Raw genomic sequence first — 23,669 nt, 5'->3', positions numbered from 1 at the left:
AAAATTTGCTACTGATTTCCGACTGATTTCCTTTACTGTTCACTGAAAACATGCAATGCATTGAAGTAAATCTTAGTGAGTAATTAGGATCATCAGGTCAAATACATAATATTAACATAAAGTTGCTACTTGGAAAATCAATGCTCTTTTTTTCTTGCCACTCTCAGCAGCCTTGCTTATTTTGCATATGGTTGCATGTTTAATTAGTGATCCTTCTGTAAGTGTCTGCAATTAGCACAATGATGATTAATAAAATAACTCCTTTAAAGCTCCATTTAGGCAGCAGAACTGCACAATCAGGAATAATTAATTCATCATTAATAAATCATGGCTGATTAACTAATCTGTTGATTACAAGCACATTACTGCATAGTATCCCACCTGAGCTCTGGTGATTTTTCTACCCTTAACACAAAGAAAGACTAAGTAGCAGCAAAGTGTAAAAATTAAAAAAAAGCATCAAGCCACAAGGATATTGGTTTGGTCAGGAAATTTAGATAGCAGATATATCTAAAATTTAGATGGCTTGGTTCGTTATTAGTCCCCCTGGGTAATAAATAAGTAAAATTAATATTTATTAAATGCGGACATGTGAACAGTAATTGCTTCTTTAGTTCATTTATATTCTTGAAGTGCTGGGGTGTTTTTAAAGCACCTCAGATTATGAGATTTGCTCTTTGCATAAGCCAGCAGGAAAATAAGTTTCCAGTACTGCTCCTCAAGTGAATACAAGTCACTAGCTGGAAAGCGATCATTTTTCTTTATGAGAAGGCAAGGGCAAAGTGACTGAAAAATATGCCATTGCAACACTGCTGTTGAACTGCTGTCATTCCTGTGTCTTGCACATGATGATTCTGTGTTTGTAAATCAAACATCACATCCCCTCACTACAAGAAGTACGTGGAGGTGCTCGAGAGAGTCCAGAGAAGGGCAGCAAAGCTGGTGAGGGGTCTGGAGAACAAGGCTTATGAGGAGCAGCTGAGGGAGCTGGGCTTGTTCAGCCTGGAGAAAAGGAGGCTCAGGGGCGACCTTATCACTCTCTATAGGTACCCTAAAGGAAGCTGTAGCGAGGAGGGGTTGGTCTATTCTCCCACGTGCCTGGTGACAGGACAAGGGCAATGGGCTCACGTTGCACCAGGGGAGGTTTAGGTTGGATATTAGGAAGAACTTCTTTATTGAACGGGTTGTTAGTCACTGGAATGGGCTGCCCAGGGAAGTGGCTGAGTCACCATCCCTGGAGGTCTTGAAAAGACATTCAGATGTAGAGCTTAGTGATCTGGTTTAGTGGAGGACTTGGTAGTGTTAGGTCAGAGGTTGGGCTAGGTGATCTTGGAGGTCTCTTCCAACCTAGACAATTCCGTGATTCTGTGATCCCTGATCTTCAGGCAAGACTGAATACTGAACGTGCATTTCAACTTGGAAATCTGCTTGCCACCTTGCTCTCAATCTTTGTCATACATTTAAATCACATTGTCAATATGTAGCTGAGCAGCTACAAGAACCAGAAACTTTTATTTTAAACAAATCCTAGGATTCTCACACTGTTACTTGCCTTCAGCTGCTTGGGCTTAAGTAAAATGTAAATTACAAGTTGTGATAAAATTCAAGATAGCTGGAAAGATGGTAATTTGGCACAAGTTCCTTATCATTTATAAAGGACTGCATATAACATCCAGCTGTTTCCACAGTATGACAATGCCTTTGAATTTAAAATATGTTATCCTGAAAGATCACAAAGAAGAAGAACTAATTCAGTTTAGGATAAAAGTGATTTGGAATGGAAAGCGGATTTTAGCTAGAGTAACTAAAACAGTTACTTATTATATCCCTAATAAATCCTGAGAAAAATGAGAACACAATGGAAAAAGTGACATCTGAAGCAGTATGCTCTATGAAGAACATTACAGAAGAAGCTTTTAATTTAGGAGCAAATCTTCAGTCTTTGAAAAGTAAATATTACAGTAACCAATAAAGTTTTCTTTAAAATTTCAGCTACTTTTAAGTGTATCACTATGTCAATCTCTTAAACCTTTCTGTTAAAACTTTAAACTATTGACTAAGCAGCAGTACTATTAGCCACTGCAACACCATTTGTCTTTGGAAGATACTGTTCATAAAAGAGAACCATAAAGCACATTTTTAAGCCTTTTATATTTGCTTCATATTTTAATTCAAGTAAATTAACAAACATGAGGAACATCTCAAGACGTGGCAGAGAGGATTTTTTTCTTGGAAGGATGACAGTCAGATTTTAAGGAGAATAACTGAATATGGGAAGTTTGATTGTTTTATCCATCAGGTAAGTTTACAAATCAATCCAGGAGGCAGAAATGGCTTTTAAAACATGGAATTCGGAAACAAATAAAAGAAAAATTTTAGAGCAGAAAAACTAGAGAGCTGTCCTTGGACAGCTTCTGAGATTATTGCACATATGAAGTCATCAGATGAAAGTGAAGAAAACAATACCAGGAATCTTTGAAGATTAGAAGTGAACGTTTTCAAGCACCTTTTAAAGGTGGACAGTAAGTAATCAAAGATTTTTGATGACCATGGTGATATAATCAACACAATAGGAATAATATGAAGGTGTGAGAGATGAAACTGTTAGTATCAGTTTCTTCATAAAGTCAAGTTTCCTTGCAACACAATAGCAAATTGCCCCGCAATTTCAACTCTTCCATCATTACGCAGTGAAATCTTCAACTCTCCTCCACGGCGAGAACATTGAAAAGCTAAATGGAAACAAGAATTCAGAGTTAAAATTCTAGTATATAATACAAATTATTATTATTTTTAAATGCATGAAAATTCAGGCTAATGATGCCTCTGTCTCCAGAAAGCAAGCAGCATCAGGTCAGTCACTGTACCAGAGACAACCTGGATGAATTGTCTTTATGGATGAAGATTAGCTGAGGGTCTATCTCAGACAAGAACTTGACACATACAGAATGTGACAGAAGTACTATGTAGTACTAAGCAATGAAGGATGGTTTGCTGTGGTGTAGCCAACTAAGTTTCTTTTGCATATTTAGCTGAGTCTTGAATGCACCCATTCATGGGATAGACAGTTTCCATAAGCAAGAAGGAAGAACACTTACCTGTGCAAGAATAGAGAACCACTTTTCTAGTATTGAACTACAATTAGATACAAGGTTCAAAGCATGTTTTTAGGTTAAAGTGTAAATAAAAATGAAGTAACTTGTGGGAAAAGTCTACGAAGAAACATAGATGCTGCTTCAGCTGTCAAAAACTGAGAACAAATTGTTACATAGGCAGGAAAAAGATATTGACTTATATAATCATGAAATTATAAAATATCACTTAATACAGCCAGATAAACTTTACAGAGAATAGCTTTCCACCTGTGAATAATCACAAAGCTCCATTTTTGCTGAAACTGTTTAAGTCATATTCAGGTGGGAAGATAACGCTTAGCTAGCATGTTGAGTCCGTAGTCTTGTTTCAGTAGTCCAATTTTAGCTGCATAATTACTTGATCAGCAAATGCTCTCGTTAAGAAGTCATCTTGCAAAGGTTAGAGTTTCATACCGTTTTGTTTTTGTAAAAGGCTGTAAATGGTTGAGACAAGCCACTGATGTTCAGTCTCCCTACTCAATGAAATTCCAACTACAAAGGCTGCTCAGAGCAAACCTTTTCCTCACAATTCCCCAGTTTGTAATTGGGTAGAGACTGCATTCAGTTCCTGGCAGAGTACAGGATCTCCAACAGATGGCACATACACCGTATGCTTTAAGACGGTTTCTCAGCCACAGCTGACAAGAAAGCTCTTACTTATACCAGGATATCAGATTCCCAAGGCTCCAAAACCAGTAAGAACAGGAGCTCTATAATAATTGCTACTGATACTTTCTGGTCTTCTTTATTTATAGAACTGCTGGCTATCATTTTTAACTTATCAGAACAATACCTATTTATGGACTAATGACTTCAATTAGAATAGTCCATACTGTGATAAATTTGATAAACTCTTATTGCCAAGTGTGGATACACAGCTAAACCCTCCCCACCTCGTGACAGCAGATTTAAAGAAAAGAGCTAAATTATTTCATATCTTCAGAGGTTGCCTGGTTTTTGTTTTTCTTTCTTTAAATGTGGAACTAGTGCTGTCTGTTTCATGGCAAGATTACTGAGGCTATTTTGATACTGTATTTTGTATACTGTAAATGTATTTTTGATACATTTTATTTTACTTTCAAAGAAACCTCCAAAATACAAGGAAAAAAAGACAGAATTTATGCAAGCCTGAATGTAAATAGTTACTTTATCTTTTCTTTCTCTCACACAAAAAACATGATATTTCACACTGTGTCTGAAAGGAAACAGACCTGCATGGAATACTTCATTAACTAGATGATTTTATTTAATAGCAATGTGTTCAGAGAGATTCAAGCATCTCTGATGTGCACACACACTTTCTGGATCACGCAGTTGTTGCACATCCCTTCCATGTGTGGATTTACCAGGAATTTCTCATACTACACACACTATTCCTGGTAAAAATACAAGTATGTACATTCTGATCTGTAGAAATAATGTATCACAGCTGAATTCAGTGCCTTAAATTCTTTTATGATTCACCTGAGAGAGGGGAAAATTTGAAGAGTATGTACAAAGACTGAACTTTAGCATGCTGATCTGCACCACTGTCTTCAGAAGGAGGCCAGTGACTTTGTGCCAATATTAACCTATTGTTTTGAGGAATTTCTTAAGAGTAGGTGCATCGAAATGACCAATGGTTACAAAATTTGAGGACTAATGGATTTTCTTTGTGATGTCCTGATAATGACATCAAATCAGCAACAACTGCCATTCTTGAAAAGATACTTGTTTTTAGAAATAACCAGTATTTTGGCCAAAATTCCGATCCCAAAGAGTCCCAAAGGGGACTCTTCAAATTAAAAAGGTAAGGACTGATCGTGAATTCTCATTTAACACAGCTTAAACACAAGAATATTTACACACCTCCAGGAAAAATGATTAAAGCATTTTACCTTGTAAAAAGAATTGAAAATTCTCTTTGTAGTTGATAGGAGTTGCCAGTGTTTGACAGTTTGGTCTAATAAAAATAGAAGAGAACCTAGGCACAGGATATTATGTCTGATACTTCAGCAGAGATGTAGCTGACCTCCTCCTAGAGGTCCCAAAACTCAGAGAGAGCTGACAATACATGTAATGTTCTTTGTTTTTATACCATTTCATATCTAATCTATTTCGGAACTAACAGATCTTTCATTTGGAAGAAAGCTGTAATTCTTGCAATAAAAGATATCAGATATTACACAAGCTGTTGTGAAAGTTACTACAGAGTCAAAATACGCTTTTATTTATAAATTTTTGGTGATGTTATCTTTTACAAATAATCAAATTACAAATGGAATTTGTACTTGCTTGCTATCAGTAACATTTTGAATATATATTTGTGTATATAAGCAATCAACCACAAGTACATTTGCTACTCTACTAGTGATGTTTTTAGTAATCTGTAAGACAAATATATATATTTGCTGCAATATTATTTACTGCTGCTACTACTGATTACTGCCACTACTGATTTTATTTTTATTTTATATATATAATATACACACACACTTTCTTTTGTGGTAATAATTTGAAAAAGCTTGATACATACTTGATTATTCATAAGAAGACTATCCAGTGGCAATTTATTTTCATCTATACTAAAGTATTTTTCATATATGCATGAAATATGAAAAAATCTAGCCTATGGGAAGATGGGACTTGTTTTTTCCCCACTAAAAATACCAGGGGAGTAGATTATAGTATAAATTGCCTTTGCTGCTTGAGATAATTTCTCTAAAAGAGGAAACACCATGGCACATATGAAACAAATGTAAACATAGAAGTAGAAAGTACCATATAAAAATACAGACAGAAATTGTGTCTGATTGTTTAGAAACACTGTTGACAGGTGTGAAGGAAGACTTTCAGCACTGGACATTAAAGACTGAAATAAACAAATCCTATGAGAAACAGCCAGTCCATAAAGATGCAATACCAAAAACAGTTGTTCTTCTTCAGAAAATATTTTTATCCTCAACTTTATGGTAATTATCATAGATCTGTATGATGTAAATGCAAACTTGACCTTGGAACAGACTGATAAACGTTTCCTTCAATTCATGATGGAGAAGGTCTCAGTCACTGTGGATTATCATGCCAAGCTATGGAGGGCTAACAGATCCTTTAAAGAGATTATCACTCAGAAAAATTCCACTCTGAGATTCATTTGGCTAAATATAGGAAGGCTTATATTCAAGGTGGCTGTTTGGAAAAGCATTTACTTTTACAAACAAGGGTCCAATCTCTGATTAGACTAAACATTACCAATTGATGCCAACTGCACAGAAAAGCAGTATTTCTAACACAGTCATCACCACCCACTGAGAGAGACAGGGGACTACTAGGATATCATCTGAAGTTTACCATGCTTCAGCCATGATGAAAGGTCATGACAGCTAAAATACAAAAGCTGAGATCAAAACCTAAGGAGAGTTAGGATCCAGAACTGACACTTCAGATTCTATGCAAACATGTGTCACGTTGGTAGGCAGGAAACCAAGCAATTTTTAAAAGATTATCTCACACAAAATTATTATACATTATTCTACTCATGATGGGAAAATGGATAGGGAGTTATTACTATATTTTGGGGTTATAATTGTATTTATTCTAAAGTTGGTAGCTTTTAAATAAATGGACAGTTTTCCAAGAAAACAGTCCCTCTTACCAAGCATTTCTGTCTTCCCCAGCTGCTCTGACCAGTAGCTGCTTAAAACAGCATGGGCAGATCCTGAAAAGAAATTAGAACACAAAGTACAGAATTACATTAGAATCAATATTTTATAGAGCAATCACATTCAAAATGTAAATACCATACACAAATCAAGTGGCACCTGTGTGCACTTAAGAGTAAAAACGCCTAGAAGTCTGCAGAGCAGACAGAACCTAAAGCTTTGGCATTGCACTTATTTATGATCAAGCAGTATTACTTCCTCATCCTCTGACTTCAGTGGAAATTTTGCCTAAGGGCTTCAAAAAGAGGCTCAATTGGTAGGAATAACAGACACTACAGATTAAAACACTTGAGCCAAAGTATTCACTTTTGGTAAACAAGTGAAGTTTCCTAACAATGGAATCTCAAAATATTAGGCTTAAAAATACTATTTATCTAAACATAATATTCAATTAAACACAAACAGCTACCCACAAAAAAAAATAGATTTTGGATTTTTTTTTTTTTTTTAAGAGTAGGTAGATAGAAGTCAATGTGCAAAAAAAGAAAGAATTCCCTCTCTTAACAGTTTTCACAAGCAAACCTCTGTGTTTTTTTTTTTCAGTCTTGACCACTAAGTATCAGGATGTAACTCACGGTGGTCTTTTAAGATCTCACTACAGCCTCTGGTAGACCAACTTATTGTTTCCTGAGTGGCAGATGGCTTAAAAATGTAGAATGACTTATTGGATTTTTAGCTGGACATGCTGCTTCAATATACATTAGCTGCTAGGGGCAAAAACACTCTGCTGGAAACCCAACTGTGAACTAACTATAATTATCAGGGCTCTGGGACACCAGGACATGTAACAATTAAGAAATTCTCACAGAAGAAAGATAATACAAAGTCATAACACATAAAAGTACAGTTCAGCAGTATAATGAAGTGATTTGTTTCTATAAAAGAAAGGGCAATTGCAGATGCAAGACAAGTAACTGTGAGCTACAAGCCTAGAAGAATCTCAGAGATTCAGGGAACATGTAGCTTTTCCTACATAATAATAATAATAATAATAATAATCTTCTCACAAATCTTAAGGAACAAGCTCTGGGATCAGATACATCCACCACTCTGTTCCCTGGTTTAACAGGAAAGCAGGACTGCAAGTTTAATAACTAAAACATTGTCTGTATTTACATGCAAACCATTCTGCTAGAAGAGCAGAATAACTATCATTATTCCAATAAAGGCCTTCATCTATTTAGCAAAACACTTAATGAGTATTTTTGACTGAGTTCTCATCAGACTAGTAATTAACCTGTGATTAAGGAGTACCTAGGCAAATAATATTACTTCGATCATTCTGCAGCAAATATTATCACATCTACGGAGCAGAACATCAAAGGAAGACTTCGAACTAGTGTCTCTGCCTCTAAAAATATACCTAGCTAAGTTCTTATTACTTGCAGCACTGAGAATACTCACAATAAAATGTTCTTAAACCAGAAAGCCATTTCAGCTGAAGCGCAAAAAAAATAAACAACACTGAAAGAAGTGGATATGAACTTCTGCAGTGCTTGCTCAATAACAAAGCACTCCCTTGCTTTTCTGTAAATGTAATACTTCAGGGAAAAGATCTGGGAGAAAAAAAAAAAAAAAAAAAAAAAAAAAAGGCAGAAACATCTGACTTGGCTTCCTAACAGCAGGAAGCTGATTTTTTCTGAATGAGTTTGGCATCAGTCAAAGTTTTCCTGCTGTCCATAGAAAGCAGTAATTTATAAGAGAGACTCTAAAGTACCAGTTCATGAAGTTTAGTAAGAACATTTTAACTGGATTGAAACAAGAATAATTAATCTATCATGCAAATACACACCTGTAACAGGGTCTTCCAGTATTCCATACCAAGGTGCAAAGTATCTGGAGTAAAAATCATGGCCTTTATCTTTTCCACTGGAGTTTCCCTTAAGAGTGAGTATGAGTCCTTTCACCTTTCCAGTCTTTTCAGCTGATAGAAATTGTTGTGCGTTCACTTGCAGTTTTTCCAACACAGACCTTGAATTTAATTATAGAGTATTTTAAAACTTAATTTCACGTGAGTTCAAGTATTGAAAAGCATCAGAAAGCTACAAAACTGTCTTATCTACAATTTCAAAACAGCCACAACAAAGTGTTGGAGCAAAGGATTCCTAGCATTGTTTTCCCAATGTCTTTCAACATAAGACTACCCTGAATATACTACACTCCTAGTAAGCAGAGAAAAAAGGCCAAGCCATGTATTTCTTATTTATGAAAACAGAAATAAAATGCCCAGAAAAAAAGCTCTAGAAATGTACACTTTCATTTCTATTTTTCCATCACTGGACAAAATATTTCATCACTACAGAATGTAAAGTGTAAGCACTCCACCTGCTTCCAGAAAAAGGAAATAACTAATACTATTCAGATCTTCAGAGAATTGTAAAGCACTCTCCAACAGTCTCAATTCTCTCAGTCTCTGTGAAGCTGCAGATACTTCCCTAAAAACTGAAGTCTTAAAATAGTAAAAATACTGAGTATTCAGCTGATTTTTTTTTTTAATCTCCCCATTACCTCACTCTATAAACAGTAGTTTGGCCAATTTCAAGTAAAAACAATTGCAATTTGACCTGATTAAAGAATTCAGGCTTGGACAATATATATATATATATACACACACAAATCATACTCAACAATGAAATTCAGATCTCTGAGATTAACAAATGCTTTGAAATCAATTGAATTGGAATTTCCTCTGTTAAGGTACTTATGATGCTGTAAAGAATGTGTAAGCAGATTACAGTCAATTTGGCATGTGAATCCACGGCATTCTGCCAATGTGTCTTGTCTCACTATGCGGACCTCTATAGCTCTACAACTAATAGTTCTTCAGTTGAGAAGCTAGACTCCCAGTTTCTCGCTAGATTCATGGACCACTTTTGACTCAAAGGGATGGTAAAAAAAAAAAAACAAACAACGTTGTTAAAAGTGCTTCATACATCTCCCTTTCTTGAAGATAGGTTTCAGATTGATCTTGTTTTGCTTTGCTGGTTCTGTAAACTCACATGTGAAGATTACAAAATTATTTAACGTGAGAGTTTAAATTAGAGCTTTTAATCTCCACCTGTTTCTAAAAAAATGTAAATGAGCCTAGCCTATAAGGAATAGTGATTAAACGAAAGGAATCAATTTCTGCATGCTTGTTTCAAAGAAGTATCAGAAACCTTTCATAAGCATCACTGAGGCGGGCCAGGAGCTTCTTTGTGTCAGGAGAATAACGGAGATCTTGAACGATCATGTCACCAACAGCTGCCTGGTAAAAAAGAGGTAAAGGAACAAAGAAAAACAGAGTCATCTGAATATAAAATATCTCCTTAAAATATTCCTCAAACAAATTCTCTGCTAGAATAGGGCTCATGCAAGGTCTTTGACGCAGCCCTTGAGAACACACATGCAAGAACATTAATTTCATTAAGAGCATGAATGGATACGGGCAGGTGCCAAGAGCTCCACGTTTGTCAACTTAGAAAGAAATCCAGGAACTAAGGACAGGGCAAGGACACCAGAGTGCCCTCACACGCATACACTGAAATATATGCCAAGCACCAGCAATGGAAGACAAAAAGGTTAACTGCAGCATTTTGGAGAATTCAATTTCTTTAACTGCAGGACTCAGGAGTTTTCAGAATTTATGAATCTCTATTAAGTACCTCAAGCAACGTCACATCACTGTTCAGCCATTTTAATATATAAAAACAAGTATAGCTAATTTAAATGTTTTTCTAAGAGCACATCTCTCTACTTACCTTTATTAACTCTCCTACTTCCTCAAGTGCCTAAAGCAAAAAAAAAAAAGAAAAAAAGAAAAACTGTAAAAGATAGAACATGTACGCTATACAGCTATCTGGCTACAGATAGGTAGATATACATACACCCATGCAAACATAAACACAGGCTTTCCTTGAAAGCCTTTTATAAATAAAATTTTGACTCACCTGTGGGTAGGTTGAGTAAAGTGGTAAGTCCAGGACAATACGATCTTTCTCTCGTCTCGTTTTTAATTCCCCACTCAGAGTGACAAAAGTAAGAACTGAATTTGTGTTTTCTAGAGAGACATAATATTGCAACATTGTCAAGCCTAAGAACTTAAATTAAAATTATTATAGCTTTTAGTCTAGTACATTCAAAAAAGTTAGTTATACAGCTAAAAACCTAATAGCTACAGTAAACCTGAATTCCAGGACAAAATTCCCAGCTAACTTAGTAAATAAGCTGCTGATGCTAATGAATACAGCAACTGCCAGTAAGTCTTTCCTGTATGTACCTAGAATAAATGGGCATTTCCTTTTATCAGAAACGGAGATATTCCCTTTTCATCAAACTCTACTGTACCTCTCCAACATGGCATTTCGATATTTAGCACTAGTCTTTAACAAGAGTGATGGCAGGACATCAGAATCCTAAGTGCAGACATCAAACTACAACCTTACAATTACAGAGCAGTTGATAAAAGACAATACTGAAGGTATCTCCACATTTGTTCTCTAAATGTTCTGAATATTTAACCGCTTTCGTTGTAGAAAATAAGAGAGATTTCCTTAATTAGAAACAAATTTTAATGAAAAATTATAGTAACAAATAGCTTGTTACATACTCACATACTTTGTATGTGAAACAAAACAGCAGCTGAGGCAAGTGTAGCATGACCACACAGAGGAACTTCATTGGCTGGAGTGAACCATCTGAGTCCAAAGCAGGAACCTTAAAAATAAAGTTTGTTATTTAGTAGAAGAATTTTTTTTCCTCTTCAATTTATTTCAAAAACTTTATATAGAGTAAGGACATTTAAGTCAAAATGCATGTTATAATCAGTCACAGTCTCAAGCACCCTTTTAGGAATCTATTTTGTACTGATTTTTGGAATAGCCATTGCTTTTGAGCCAGGACTACAACTTGAGTCTACAAAGAGAGGAAAGCTACTTTGTTATAAGGACAAAGAATTTGCAGAGTAGAGAAGCTCCTTGCTAACAAGTGTAAAACAAGATTTTGCCCCATGAATAAAACACAATGCACCAGTAAAGAGTTTTGCTGGTATAATGGAATCTATACCTCAGCTAGATCAGTTATGAATATTTTGTTTAAACTACTTAAACTATCAGTTAACAGTGGTAAAAGACTAATGTATTCTAACCATTTATTTCAGTAAAAATTTGATTTCAATTGGTTGTTAAATCAAAAAAATCAAAGATAACTAGATGTTAACAGAGTACCTTAATCTGAAATCTATCTTCAGGATAACACAGCTGCAAAGTGAGTAGAATCAGCAAACTGATTCATCTGAAAACTAATCCACAAAGCAATTATGATTGGGCTCTGTGTTTGTCTGATATTTTCTGCCTTTTTCAGCATCTACCCATTTCCTCACCCCTCACATATACAAGCCCTACCAAAGAAGATTAGTGAATTCTGTCCACTCAAACTGATCAAACAAGCAGCCTAATGTGTTTGTTTGTGCAATTCCGGATTCCTTGTTTTTGCTGGAAACCTTTTTTTTTTTCAGGTACTGGCTCTACAGACAGTTTCTAAGACTTTGTGCAAACTCAAAGAACAGCTTACAGTTACCCTGGTGATGATTTCCTGAACAGCCAAGCCAGATTCTGCTCACTCTGCAGTCCTGTGCATACAGAATAAGCTCTGTCTCTCTTCTCCTGGCAGTATAATAGAATTATCTCAAGAGATAATTGGTAGAAATAGAAGTATTAATAGGAGGATCTTTGCATAGCACTTTCAGGAGATTTTCTGTACACAACTTGCTTACTTAGTGAAAGATACTAATACAAATGTTGTCATTTATGAATATTTGCCTATTATAAAATGATTTTGATATGCAAAACAAGTACTTTAAAGAATCCGTATGCAAAAAGCTTAATATTATTATTGTAACCCACAGTATCTTCTTATTCTTTTGAAAGCAATATTGGTGCTTAAACAGAACCACTCACTTTTGGTAAAGTCATCTGCAGGGTTCAGTTTTCTGATGAAGGCAGTTTCAGAAAGATTCATTTCTGTTGCAATTTTCTGGTGCAAGCCTTCATCCAAGTGCTAACAATGAAGTGACAAATCCATTTAAAAGCAGGCTATGAAAAGCAAAATCAAACTCTGTCAGATAAATGCAGTCATCCCAATTTTTATTGTAATAAAGCAGATTAATTTTTAGTTCAATTTTTTAGTTTGACAGTTAAAAAAAAACACTTCTTGGCATAAAATAGGTTAACTAGTTCAATCACTGTACACAGGCATTTCCAGTATATATTCTGTAAGTTCACAAATCCTTGAACTACATGAAGAATATAGTTACAAAAATACTACACTCAGCCATTTAATGAGTACATCTTTCTTCTTAATTATGATGAAAGTCATACTGAAGTAATTATAAACAATCAAAAACTAAAAAACTAAAACCTCCTTCTGTAACTCTGAAAAATCAATGTCAGCAAAGGGTATGTAGTAACACCTAGGGCAATGGCCACAGCAGCTTATCAGCACTTACTGCTGTACCCTCAATATTACTCTTTGAACAACAGCAACAACATGCTAAGTCAGTAGAAGTTGAGAGGAGATAAACTGAAAAAACAAAAATGCTGGGCTCATTACATTCTGCTCTAACTGCCTGCAGATTTAAACCAGTGAACATTGATACTGGGACACATGAGCTGTAGTGACAGTATGAAATTTCACTTCCATTGTTCTTTCCCCACAGTTATGCAGACTGGCCAGATATAACCATCTGGTCTTCAAAGTACAAACGATGATGTACTAAGTGGACCTGAACAAGTCCGAACTTTGGCAGGTTGAACTTTGCCCTGCTAACTTTACTTATTTCCCTTAATAACTTTAATCCTTTCAACCATATTATAGATACGAAACTACCAATGGGCGCAATAGACCTTCTCCTTGAAGAGTTAATTCTATACAGTGAAACAACATCCTAACCTTTTACAGTACCAATAGTGTCTCCTTGATTCCAGGAAAATAATTCTTGCTGTTAATTACTCCAAAGATACCAAACCAGAACACTGCCCAGCAAAACTTTTTATTAATATTAGAATTCTATTGAAATACTGCCATCCTGTGGCACTTCTGAAACACAGAAAGAGTTTGCTTTGCCATTCTTTACTCCGAACAGTTTTTGTAAAGCACATGCTGAGCCTTTGAAGGGAACAGAAACATTGCTGTTATCTGCACCATGTGTTTTTGGAGCATAGAATAAAACTACTAATTAGAACACCAGCTTTAATATGAAACTAAAGCCTCTAGTGCTGTGTACTGAAAAAATAAGTTAAAAAAAAAAAAAAAGTTAAAACTTCACCACGCCAAAGGCAACATGCAAATTGCCCTCTTAATACACTGATGTAATAAAGTAAAATTAATAGAAAAATGCAATGAGAAGCTTATAACTTTAAGTTAAGTTAGTTCTGAGAGGGAGCAGTTAGATTTCAGAGGGCTACAATGCCTCTGAAGTGAGATACTCTCTATCACAACTTTAGCTGAGCTGGTTAAGTATGCTGTATGGTACAAGATCTAGGCATGATTACAAAGATTTAGGCAGGATTCATGTGGTCAAAACAAACTACTACCACTGACTATTTCTATTTTTGTACTTAAATTTTGAGCAAGTGATACCACATAAAAATACAAGGTGTATAAATTCCTACTCTTATTTAGTAACTAGGTTTTGGTAGAACTTGTCAACAGCATAACAACTTGAACCATTTGTTCAGAACATCTTCATGAAGAGAACGACTGCTGTTGAACGCCGCAGAACTACCAGGCTGCTCTGAAGTACTGCAAGCTGGCTTCTTAGACCTGGCAAAAGCTGAGCCGGGCACGGTCAGTGACCCAGAGCCAGTCCTACAGATTCCCCTCACACATACTTTTCTTCCACAGTAAAAGCAAAGAAACGAATAAAACTTCAGTCAAGAATAAAATTATTGAGTATTGATTCTGTTATTCGGTACTGAGCATTCAGGTCAGGAGTGGTAAAAACCACTGCAGCCCCTCATACGCTTTTTTTTTTTCAACTTACGTTGACTTTAAAAAAAAAAAAAAAACTTACATTTTCGAGCAGACAAACTGCTGCAGGGTTTCCACAAAAGGGCCTGTTTGTAAAAGCATCAACCGTAAAAATAGAAATCTGCATTGCTGCTTGCGCCTATTTAGCTTTACGCGGATTTCGTCAGGATGCTTTCTAACCCGTTCTACCCCCCTGAAGGGAGCCCAACTCCGAAGTTAATGTTTCCCTACCGACAGTAGGAGCCAGCGGGGTGCTGCTCGTCACTTCCGAGCACATAGAGGGCGCCCAACGGCGGTTTTGATTCATGACGGCAGATTTTAACCTCTGTGTGGCGTCCTGCCTCCCTAACCCACAGCGGGAGGGACACACGCCCGAATATCCGACAGACCACGGCCGCCCGCACTGAGGCGACGCCCGCGTGAGGCGACACCCGCGCAGCCGTTAGCAGTGACCGTTAGGGGGCGACCGTTAGTGGGCGCACGCGCCCCTCTCTGAGGGGCTTCTTGGCGCCAAGCCGCCGCCGAGCCCGCCCGGCGCAGCGCGCGTGCGCCCCGGCGCCCCTCAGCCGCCCTCGGGAGAGGAACGAGCGGGCGCTCCCCTCCCCGCCCGCCGCGCTGCGCATGCGCTGTTGCCGCTTCTCGCCGCCGGCCGCGCATGCCCGTGTGTCGCCCGGGCGGGGCTGAGGGGAGCGCGGCGCCGCTGTCGCGATAGTTGCGCGCTCGGGACGCCATCGCGCCTCGGCTGCTTGCGTCGCTTCGGAGCCCGGCGGCCGGTCGGGAGCGAGGAGGAGCTTCCTGCGCGGCGGGAGGGAGCTGCCGCTGCCGGGGGCGCGCGTGAGGGCTGTGCGAGCGACTACCGGTGAGCGGCGGGGGGCGGCGGGAGGGTAGGGCTCGCCTCAGCAGAGCCCGCTGGGGCCGCTCGGGGAGGGGGCGGCGGGAGCAGCGCCCCCGGGGCGGGCCGGACCCCTCCGCCCCTCGGCCCCTCGCTGCGGCCGGGAAGGGGCTGAGGGAGGTGAGGGGGGGGGGAGGGGGCGGTGCTCGGCGGCGCCTCGCTCACGGCGCGGCCGCCATTTTGCGGAGCTGAGGCGGAGGGCGGCAGCGGCCCTGCGGCGGGCGGGCAGCGGATACCCGGGGGCTCCCAGGCGGCTGAGGGGAGGCTGAGGCGGCTCCGCCGGGACTGAGAGGTGCCGGGGGGACGGCGAGGGGAAGAGGGGAGACGGGGGGGAAGGGGCGGCCGTGAGGGGGCCCCGGGGAGGCGCGTTAAATGGCGCCGGGGAGGGAGCGGGCGGCGGGGCCGGCGCTGCGGGGGGGGAGGCTGGCGGCGGGACGGGGCCGCTCGCAGCCCGGTGGAGGCGTCGGGGTGGGCTCGGGGCGCTCCCCGCGCCCTCACCTCCTTCAGCCAAGGGCGGCGTGCAGGCACCTGCCGCCGGGGGGGGCTCGGCGCGGAGGCGGCCGCCTCCCCCTGCCCCTCAAGGTGATCCCGCGGCGCCACCCCGGGCTCCTTGAATTCGGAATAAAGCCCTGCACCGCGTGGCCGGGGAGGGGAGGGGGAAGCGCGCACAAAAAGGGGCCCAGAGCGTGGCCCGTGGCGCTCGGTTCGCAGACAAAGGAAAGGCTTGTGTTTCCACGCCGCAGCCGTTGCGTGGTTCCTGCCCCTCCGAGTGTCACGCTTTAAAAAACAAAAGCCTCCTGGATTAGCGCGGAGCGCTCTGAGTAAATAACGAGTGCTGCTGCAGCCCACTTAGCGCACTCCCTACGTGCGGTTTTCTCTATCAGACTTGAGGATGTTTTTAGGCGTGTATGTGCTTAAGATAGAACAAAGTAATATTGAAATGCGTAACGGGAATAAAGCTTATCATCCATAATAATACTTAATACTAGTTCACAGGAGGAAAACTACTCGCTTTCCTTTGAGGTTGGCGGGGCAGACTTGGGTACGTATGGAATCTAAAACCTAACTTTTTTTCCTTGATAGTGTTTAACTTAAATAAAAATGGACTGGACCGGAAAACACAACGGGCCAAATGATACAACTAACGATGGAACAGTGGTACGACTTCGAGGCCTGCCATTTGGATGCAGCAAAGAAGAGATTGTTCAGTTTTTCCAAGGTATCTCTAGTATAGTCAAAGTATAGAGACTGACTTTTCTTGTATCGATGTTTTACACACTTTAATTTGTAATGCCCATTAATGGGGTGGAGGGGAGGGATTGTGCCAGATTAGATTACTTTAAGTAAGATTTATGTCCTGTAATTACAGTACAAGTAACTGTAGATGTAGTAAAGCTGAGTATGTATCTATTTTTGTCGAGGTGGTAAATGTATTATGCATATTGAGATAATCTATATGTTAGCATTTGGAGCAGTTAAATTGCTTGATTGGTAGCTATGTCTTCTTCATGTAACCTAGGTGGTTGTATTTTTGCATAACTAAAACAGAAAACAAGTATGGCTAAATCCATAAATGTTTAATGAAAGATCGTTGGCTTGTATTGTTGGGTGATGGGGGAAACTTTTTTTTTTTTCGTTGTTGTTGTTTAGATATGCTTAAAGTATTTGCTGCAGATGGGAATGTTTCAGCCTTTAACACTGTTCCCCTTGATGGGGTTATTTGTCCTTGGGTTAAAGGGTTGGAAATCGTGCCAAATGGGATAACATTGACGCTGGACTACCAGGGGAGAAGCACAGGGGAGGCCTTCGTGCAGTTTGCTTCAAAGGAGATAGCAGAAAATGCTCTGGGGAAACACAAGGAAAGAATAGGGCACAGGTGGGGATGGAGAGTTTGGGATGGTGTTTAATTTTTTATTTTTTGGGGGTTGTGGGTCAGTAATGCTTTTGGGGGGGTTGGGGATCATAATATGGAACTGGCTATTTTAAAGAATTTTTTTGTAACTGATCCTAAGTTAACTGGGGAAATACGGTAGATTTGGGGGGTGGGGGAGACAGTATTACTCTGTGAATGTAGATTGCTAAACTCAGAAAATTGTTTCAGTCATTTGTGTCATGTGTAGGGTAATTTGTGCTAAGTGCTACTATAGCCAGACATTGTTTTTTACACCAGTATCTTTCTCATACGGGAAAGACAACATGTCTATGCTTAATTTGTACAGCTAGAATTTTCACACAGTAATTTTTGCTATTGTTAAGTTTTTCTTTGATACACTAAAGATTCTTATGGTTTTGAGGAGAAAATTAAGTTGTATGGTATTTTTAGTCATTTTTGTTGCATTGTACATCTAGTTGTAGAAAACTTAGTATGGCCTTTTATAATATTCCAAGAGTTTACGCATGCATTCTTACTTGTACCTTGAAAATCCTCTCTTATTCAGATATATTGAAATCTTCAAAAGTAGTAAGAGTGAAATCAGAGGATTCTGTGACCTGCCAAGAAGAATGATGGGACAACAGCGACCTGGACCATATGATAGACCATTAGGAGGAAGAGGGGGTTATTATGGAGCTGGGCGTGGAAGTATGTATGACAGAATGCGTCGAGGAGGTGGTGGATATGACGGTGGTATGTTTATCTAATGATAGAGGTTCTGTTGTCAATTTCATGTTTCTGACATATTTGTCAAGAAATAACGAAATGGCAGTAGCTTCCTACTAGGTTTGATGCACTTCTCTAAAAAGAAACATTACTTGTAACATATCAAAAAATGCAGCTTTCTATTTAAGAGTAATGGACAATATTTGAAAACTTTATTTTCATTAGAATTTGATATTTTGTTTGCATGTTTCGGTCTTGTTATGGTATAAAAGGGATTCTGCACTTGAATGCTGTTCAAAAGTCCGGTTTTAACCGTCTGTCGAGACAAACACAGACATCTTGGTGCCCAAAGACTGAAAAAATAATTATTTTGCATCACTTTGAGTTTTCAGTAACAATGTAATCGTTCTTTTTCTTTCTGTCACTTGTACAGGGTATGGTGGCTTTGATGATTATGGTGGCTATAATAACTATGGCTACGGAAATGATGGCTATGATGACAGAATGAGAGATGGGAGAGGTAAAAAATAGTGTTTAAAAATATTTTTTATCTTTGACTTGTAAGACAGTATTTTCAAGACAGAAGTCGTGGATTTCTGTATCAAAATCTTTTGTAAAGAAAGAAGGTTATTTAGGAAAGGGGAGTTGAATCTCTGGGAAACAATACACAGATAAGTGTTCAGGTTGATACACTAGAATTGTAAACCTCTTCAATAGCTTAATTCAATAGCCTAAACTCAGCACTTTCAGAAAAAAAATAGCAATCGCTTTTCTTGCTTTTCATGATGTACTTACGAGGTGTGTTTTCTTGGTTGTGTTTTTCTAGGCATGGGAGGACATGGCTATGGTGGAGCTGGAGATGCAGGTTCAGGTTTCCATGGTGGTGGTCATTTTGTTCACATGAGAGGACTGCCTTTTCGAGCAACAGAAAATGACATTGCTAATGTAAGTACAGTAGGAAAAAATGGCTTTTTAACGACAAGAGTTTACATGTTCTTGTCTTCCCTATTCCAAACTAATTTACGGTTCTCCAGTGAGTGATTGTTACAACACATCTGCTACCTGAAGTCATGGTTATTTATGCAACTTCAGCAGAACTTCACAACAAATGAGCTTTTATAAAGGTAATGACTGTGGTAAGGTTACTGAAGAAGTCAGATTATTTTTAACATCAATTTCTGTACTTTTCTGCTTTTTCATTTCCTTAAAAGATGGATACAGTTGTTGCAATCATTACCTTCATTCTAAGACTTTCAGAAGTTTAAGCTTACCTGTGATTTTGTAGAAGTGTGATAGTAGATGTGAACCTTCAATTATGGTTCGTATGTTGACATGAAACTTCTTTTAGGATGGACAAGGTGGGAAGACTGTAGGGAGCTGTGTTTGATTCCAGGGGAAGGTATCTCGTTTATTCATAAGACATGAGGGGGGCAGATAAAGGGCCACATGCAGCATTTTGGGAATACATTCTTGAGTCAGTGTGGATGTCAATTGTGATTACAAGGAGAGAAGTTTTATGGGACGGTGGGCCTGGTTTAACCATAGGCTCTGTACAGGGGGACACCTTTATTAGTTGTATCTGGTATATATGTGGAAGTCCATCAGATTGTGCTCGTTTTCTTTTTTCTCTGTATTTTGAAAGTGAGTTGTAACATCAGTTTGGTTGTTTCCTTCAGTTCCTCTTCGAGAACAAAGGTCAGACCTCAGTCTTTGATTCAGAGCACATTACTGCAAGTTGAAAGCATGATGAGTAGTCCATCAATAGTTATCCTAAAAGTTCATTTGCACATACTGTCTATTAAAAGGGCAGTTGGTCAGATACACCACTGCATCCTTCCGATGACTTCTGTGGGAAGGAAATTTGATAAAGAGCTTTTTTGTTGTTGTTATTCCATAAACATGTCCCATATTTCAGGATCTTCATTTGGCTCTGCTTCTTTGAAAATGAAGTCACGATTTTCCTTTTCCAGGGTGGCATCTTACTAGAGCGTATTGCTTAAAGAGATGTATGCGGGCAGGTATTTTGGTTTGCATCTCTGTTTTTAAAGAGAGCTACTTAAGATCTGTGGCTGGAGTTCTTCAGGTTTTATAATAGGGATTGTAATTAATGCTCTGGAAATGAGTAATTCAATTTGTCTCATCCTACCACACAAAATCATTAGTTAGTGCTTAGTGCTGTAATCCCTTGGACAGCAAAAAATGTACCTGGCTTAAAATCTAAATTCATGTGACTTTTTCGTTTTTCTTCTTAGTTTTTCTCGCCATTGAATCCTATAAGAGTTCACATCGATATTGGGGCAGATGGACGAGCCACAGGAGAGGCAGATGTGGAATTTGTAACACATGAGGATGCAGTAGCTGCTATGTCAAAGGATAAGAATCACATGCGTGAGTGTTGTGTTCAGACGAGGTTTTCATTTCACAGGCTTTGGTATGGTATATATAGGTAAACTGCATGTACTCAATACAACTCAAGTTACACTGCATTAAATACATAAATTGTGGTATTTTTTGCTGTTGATCAGAATAACGACTGATTGGTCATCTTAAAAAAAAAAATCTTGTGGACTTCCAACTAATTCTGCAGGATGGATTTTTTTTTTTCTTTGAATCTTTCTGTTTTCTGAATCAAAATATAACTTAGCTTATTGATTTCCTACAGAACATCGATATATTGAACTATTCCTGAATTCAACTGCTGGAGGTGGTTCTGGAATGGGAGGCTATGGCAGAGATGGCATGGGTATGCATCAATTCCAGATTTAGCTCATTTCGCCAAACATAGTGTGGTTCCCAGCTTGTAATGGTGCACATTCTGCTTTTCAGATCAAGGTTACGGCTCTGTTGGTAGAATGGGCATGGGTAGCAATTACAGTGGCGGGTACGGAACTCCTGATGGCTTGGGTGGTTACAGTAAGTAGATGTTCTGTTTAAAATTTATTTTCTGACTGTTGCTACATCTGTCTTCCGACAGAGGATCTGGAAGGGTGGGTTCTGGGTGCTGTAGTATGTGCTGGGAGAAAGGGAAGGGAGGGCATTGGTTTTACTTAAAAATCACATTTTTTTTAATACTTTTGGCTACTGTAGCGAATGCTTGTTTAGGAAAATAGTGAGTGAAGTATTATTGTTCTAGTATCACTTAAGTTGGTGCTGAACAGTTCTGTATTACCATCACATTCTTTTCTTTTTTTAAGGTATGTATACGTGACCTTGTGTCAATTGTTTGCAGGTCGTGGCAGTGGAAATAGTGGAGGATACTATGGGCAAGGCAGTATGGGTGGAGGAGGATGGCGTGGAATGTATTGAAGGATAGCCTTGCTTCTGCGTAATATCCTGGAAGAAACAGTCTCTGGTCTACTAGACTTTCTTACAAAATTTAATTTCTTTTGTATTTTAAGAACTTTATAATGACTGAAGGAATGTGTTTTCACAATATTATTTGGTAAGCAACAGATTGTGATGGGAAAATCTGTTTTCTGTAGGTTATATTTGTTGCATACTCTGACTTTAAATAAATTTTTATATTCAAACCACTGATGTTGATACTTTTTATACTAGTTACTCCTAAGGATGTATTACATATTCAGGAAACAGTCGGTTTAAGATGTTGTACTATGGTTCAATAAAGGTGGTTGTACTGTAACTCCTATGAACACTGAGTTCTATGTAATCTTGGTGTAGTGAATGAGTTTGAAAAATTCACTTGTTTAAGGGGAAAAAAGGTAGATTAATAGACTAGTTTATTTGGTAACACTCTTTCCTAAATCCTTTTGATAAGTTGTATGTTATAATTTCTCAACATGGCATTAAGCTAAAGCTGTGGAGCTAAAAGTCATAGTTCCAGCTTCCTTTCTTGTACTATCAGAATCTACTGTGCTTTTCAAATGCACAATTGCATAAATGCTTAGTTCCAAAGTTGTGTGCATCGACAACACCAAGCTAGAGTAGTTCTGTGCTTTGCTGTAGAACTCCAGATGCTGCATTTCACACATTTAACTTGCAAGTGAGTTGCTAATCAAGCTAAAACACTAGCACAGCTTTCTGCTAACATGAAATAGGTCAAATACTAGTTAATTTCAAGTTTAGTTTTTTTCTTTCACAAACTGTTTTTGGGTGTTTTTAGGAAGACTGGGGTATTTTGAAGCAAGATGTAAGTTCATTTCATCAAACTTGTATTTCAACACCATTGAGCTTTTTTTCCTTTAGTGCACATAGGTGATTTGTCTGTATTTGTTCAAAACTCGGCAACCCATTTTATGGATGAGTTTGTTAGAAGCCAGGTCTCTAAAATGACAATTGTAAGCCCAATATTTGTTGAGTGACACAACCCCAAACACATTGAAAAAAGTTTTTGTGCATTTGTGACATGTAAGATGTGTAAGAAACAATTGTTTGAAGACACTTAACATAGCTGATGTGTAACGAGGTATTTATTCTGAGCCAGTGTGATCTCCCAAACTAACTGCTTTGTCCTCAATGCCTCCCTTCAAATGTCAAATGTGATCTTGGGTATTGAAAGTTTGTCACCTGTTTTGCTAGTACTGTGTTATATATGTAATAAATGTCTTACTGTGGGAGAGAGTAGAATGGAGTTTATTTCACTAGAGAGTGTGTGCTTGTGTCCAAGTGACTGGAAGTAATAGCTGAAAGGGGCATCTGCCATAGGAAGTTTCCCACTACTTTGGGATAGGAAGGGGAGGAAAGATGGCTTGAAATCATACAAAGGATGGTGCAGGACTCTGTTTTTAACTTGGTGCTCACAGTGTTAAGTAGGGGGTTCTTGGTCAGTTGCTTAGGTTTGTATGTCTTGTAAAACTAAGGTAACAAAGGTCAGGACAAAAATTAATCCAATGGCAGGATAAAATATCTTAGAGTCAGGTAAAGCACATCTACTTACAGATTGGTCTATAAGCACAGCATCTGAATACTGTAAAACAGTGTCAGCTCTAACCTTTCCTCAATCAAGTACACTCTGCGTTCTATTTTCCAAGGAGAAACACTTAAACACTAGTTTAAGACTTACCTTTGGAGAGCAGGGGGAGTTACTTGGTTATACAAAGTAGTTTGAAGTCTAAGTTACAAAAGGTACACCCCATGTGAGTCTTGAATGAAACTGTGTACGGGACAGTGAATGCCTTATGACTGCCCCTTCCCCCCTAATACTTCATCCTGTAACAAGAGCATCACTCAGTACTGAACCATTCAAGGAACTTGATATTTAAATTGCAGAGGAATAAAAACAAAACCCACCTGAAAACACCCTCAGATCAGCGTACTTTCAGGAGGCAAGTGAGCAGCACTTAATTTAAGTAACTACTAGGGTAGCTCTCCATCTT

General features: G+C 38.7%; 2 protein-coding genes across 8 annotated transcripts; one reads left to right on the top strand and one right to left on the bottom strand.

The window, feature by feature from the left end:
- Nucleotides 1-2,135: 2,135 nt before the first annotated feature.
- On the bottom strand, nt 2,136-15,121 carry PBLD (phenazine biosynthesis like protein domain containing). Of its 2 annotated transcripts, none has more exons than XM_035330625.1 (9): nt 14,886-15,083; nt 12,772-12,871; nt 11,432-11,530; nt 10,765-10,874; nt 10,576-10,605; nt 9,994-10,082; nt 8,628-8,806; nt 6,769-6,831; nt 2,136-2,732 (listed from the first exon to the last, which is right to left on the bottom strand). In XM_035330625.1, the coding sequence occupies exons 1-9, from the start codon at nt 14,967-14,969 to the stop codon at nt 2,620-2,622; spliced, it is 867 nt and encodes a 288-aa protein (XP_035186516.1). In that variant the 5' UTR covers nt 14,970-15,083; the 3' UTR covers nt 2,136-2,619. The 2 variants fall into 2 exon arrangements, with proteins under 2 accessions (XP_035186516.1, XP_035186515.1); XM_035330624.1 differs by lacking the exon at nt 2,136-2,732 and adding an exon at nt 5,706-6,546 and having other exon boundaries at nt 6,650-6,831; nt 14,886-15,121.
- Nucleotides 15,122-15,558: 437 nt separating this feature from the next.
- On the top strand, nt 15,559-22,905 carry HNRNPH3 (heterogeneous nuclear ribonucleoprotein H3). Of its 6 annotated transcripts, none has more exons than XM_035330620.1 (10): nt 15,559-15,701; nt 16,818-16,953; nt 17,472-17,610; nt 18,173-18,315; nt 18,767-18,853; nt 19,160-19,278; nt 20,586-20,721; nt 20,996-21,076; nt 21,160-21,246; nt 21,563-21,986. In XM_035330620.1, the coding sequence occupies exons 2-10, from the start codon at nt 16,836-16,838 to the stop codon at nt 21,637-21,639; spliced, it is 987 nt and encodes a 328-aa protein (XP_035186511.1). In that variant the 5' UTR covers nt 15,559-15,701; nt 16,818-16,835; the 3' UTR covers nt 21,640-21,986. The 6 variants fall into 6 exon arrangements, with proteins under 6 accessions (XP_035186511.1, XP_035186512.1, XP_035186508.1 ...); XM_035330621.1 differs by having other exon boundaries at nt 18,173-18,360; nt 21,528-21,986; XM_035330617.1 differs by having other exon boundaries at nt 15,560-15,701; nt 18,173-18,360.
- Nucleotides 22,906-23,669: the final 764 nt, after the last annotated feature.

Source organism: Oxyura jamaicensis, chromosome 6, assembly GCF_011077185.1.
Source record: "Oxyura jamaicensis isolate SHBP4307 breed ruddy duck chromosome 6, BPBGC_Ojam_1.0, whole genome shotgun sequence".
Classification (NCBI taxonomy): Eukaryota; Metazoa; Chordata; class Aves; order Anseriformes; family Anatidae; genus Oxyura; species Oxyura jamaicensis.
The sequence above is the reverse complement of the archived record's forward strand: the minus strand, read 5'-3'. Positions and strand labels throughout refer to the sequence as shown.

Excerpts from the sequence above, each read along its gene's own strand:
- PBLD (XM_035330624.1), bottom strand. The coding sequence starts at position 14,969 with ATGCAGATTTCTATTTTTACGGTTGATGCTTTTACAAACAGGCCCTTT. Across the intron at positions 10,606-10,764 it reads TTTACTCAACCTACCCACAG|GCACTTGAGGAAGTAGGAGA; the intron begins GTGAGTCAAAAT and ends TTTTTGCTTTAG. Across the intron at positions 10,083-10,575 it reads AAGTAGGAGAGTTAATAAAG|GCAGCTGTTGGTGACATGAT; the intron begins GTAAGTAGAGAG and ends CTTTTTTACCAG.
- HNRNPH3 (XM_035330617.1), top strand. The coding sequence starts at position 16,836 with ATGGACTGGACCGGAAAACACAACGGGCCAAATGATACAACTAACGAT. Across the intron at positions 18,361-18,766 it reads AGGTGGTGGATATGACGGTG|GGTATGGTGGCTTTGATGAT; the intron begins GTATGTTTATCT and ends TCACTTGTACAG. Across the intron at positions 21,247-21,562 it reads TGATGGCTTGGGTGGTTACA|GTCGTGGCAGTGGAAATAGT; the intron begins GTAAGTAGATGT and ends AATTGTTTGCAG.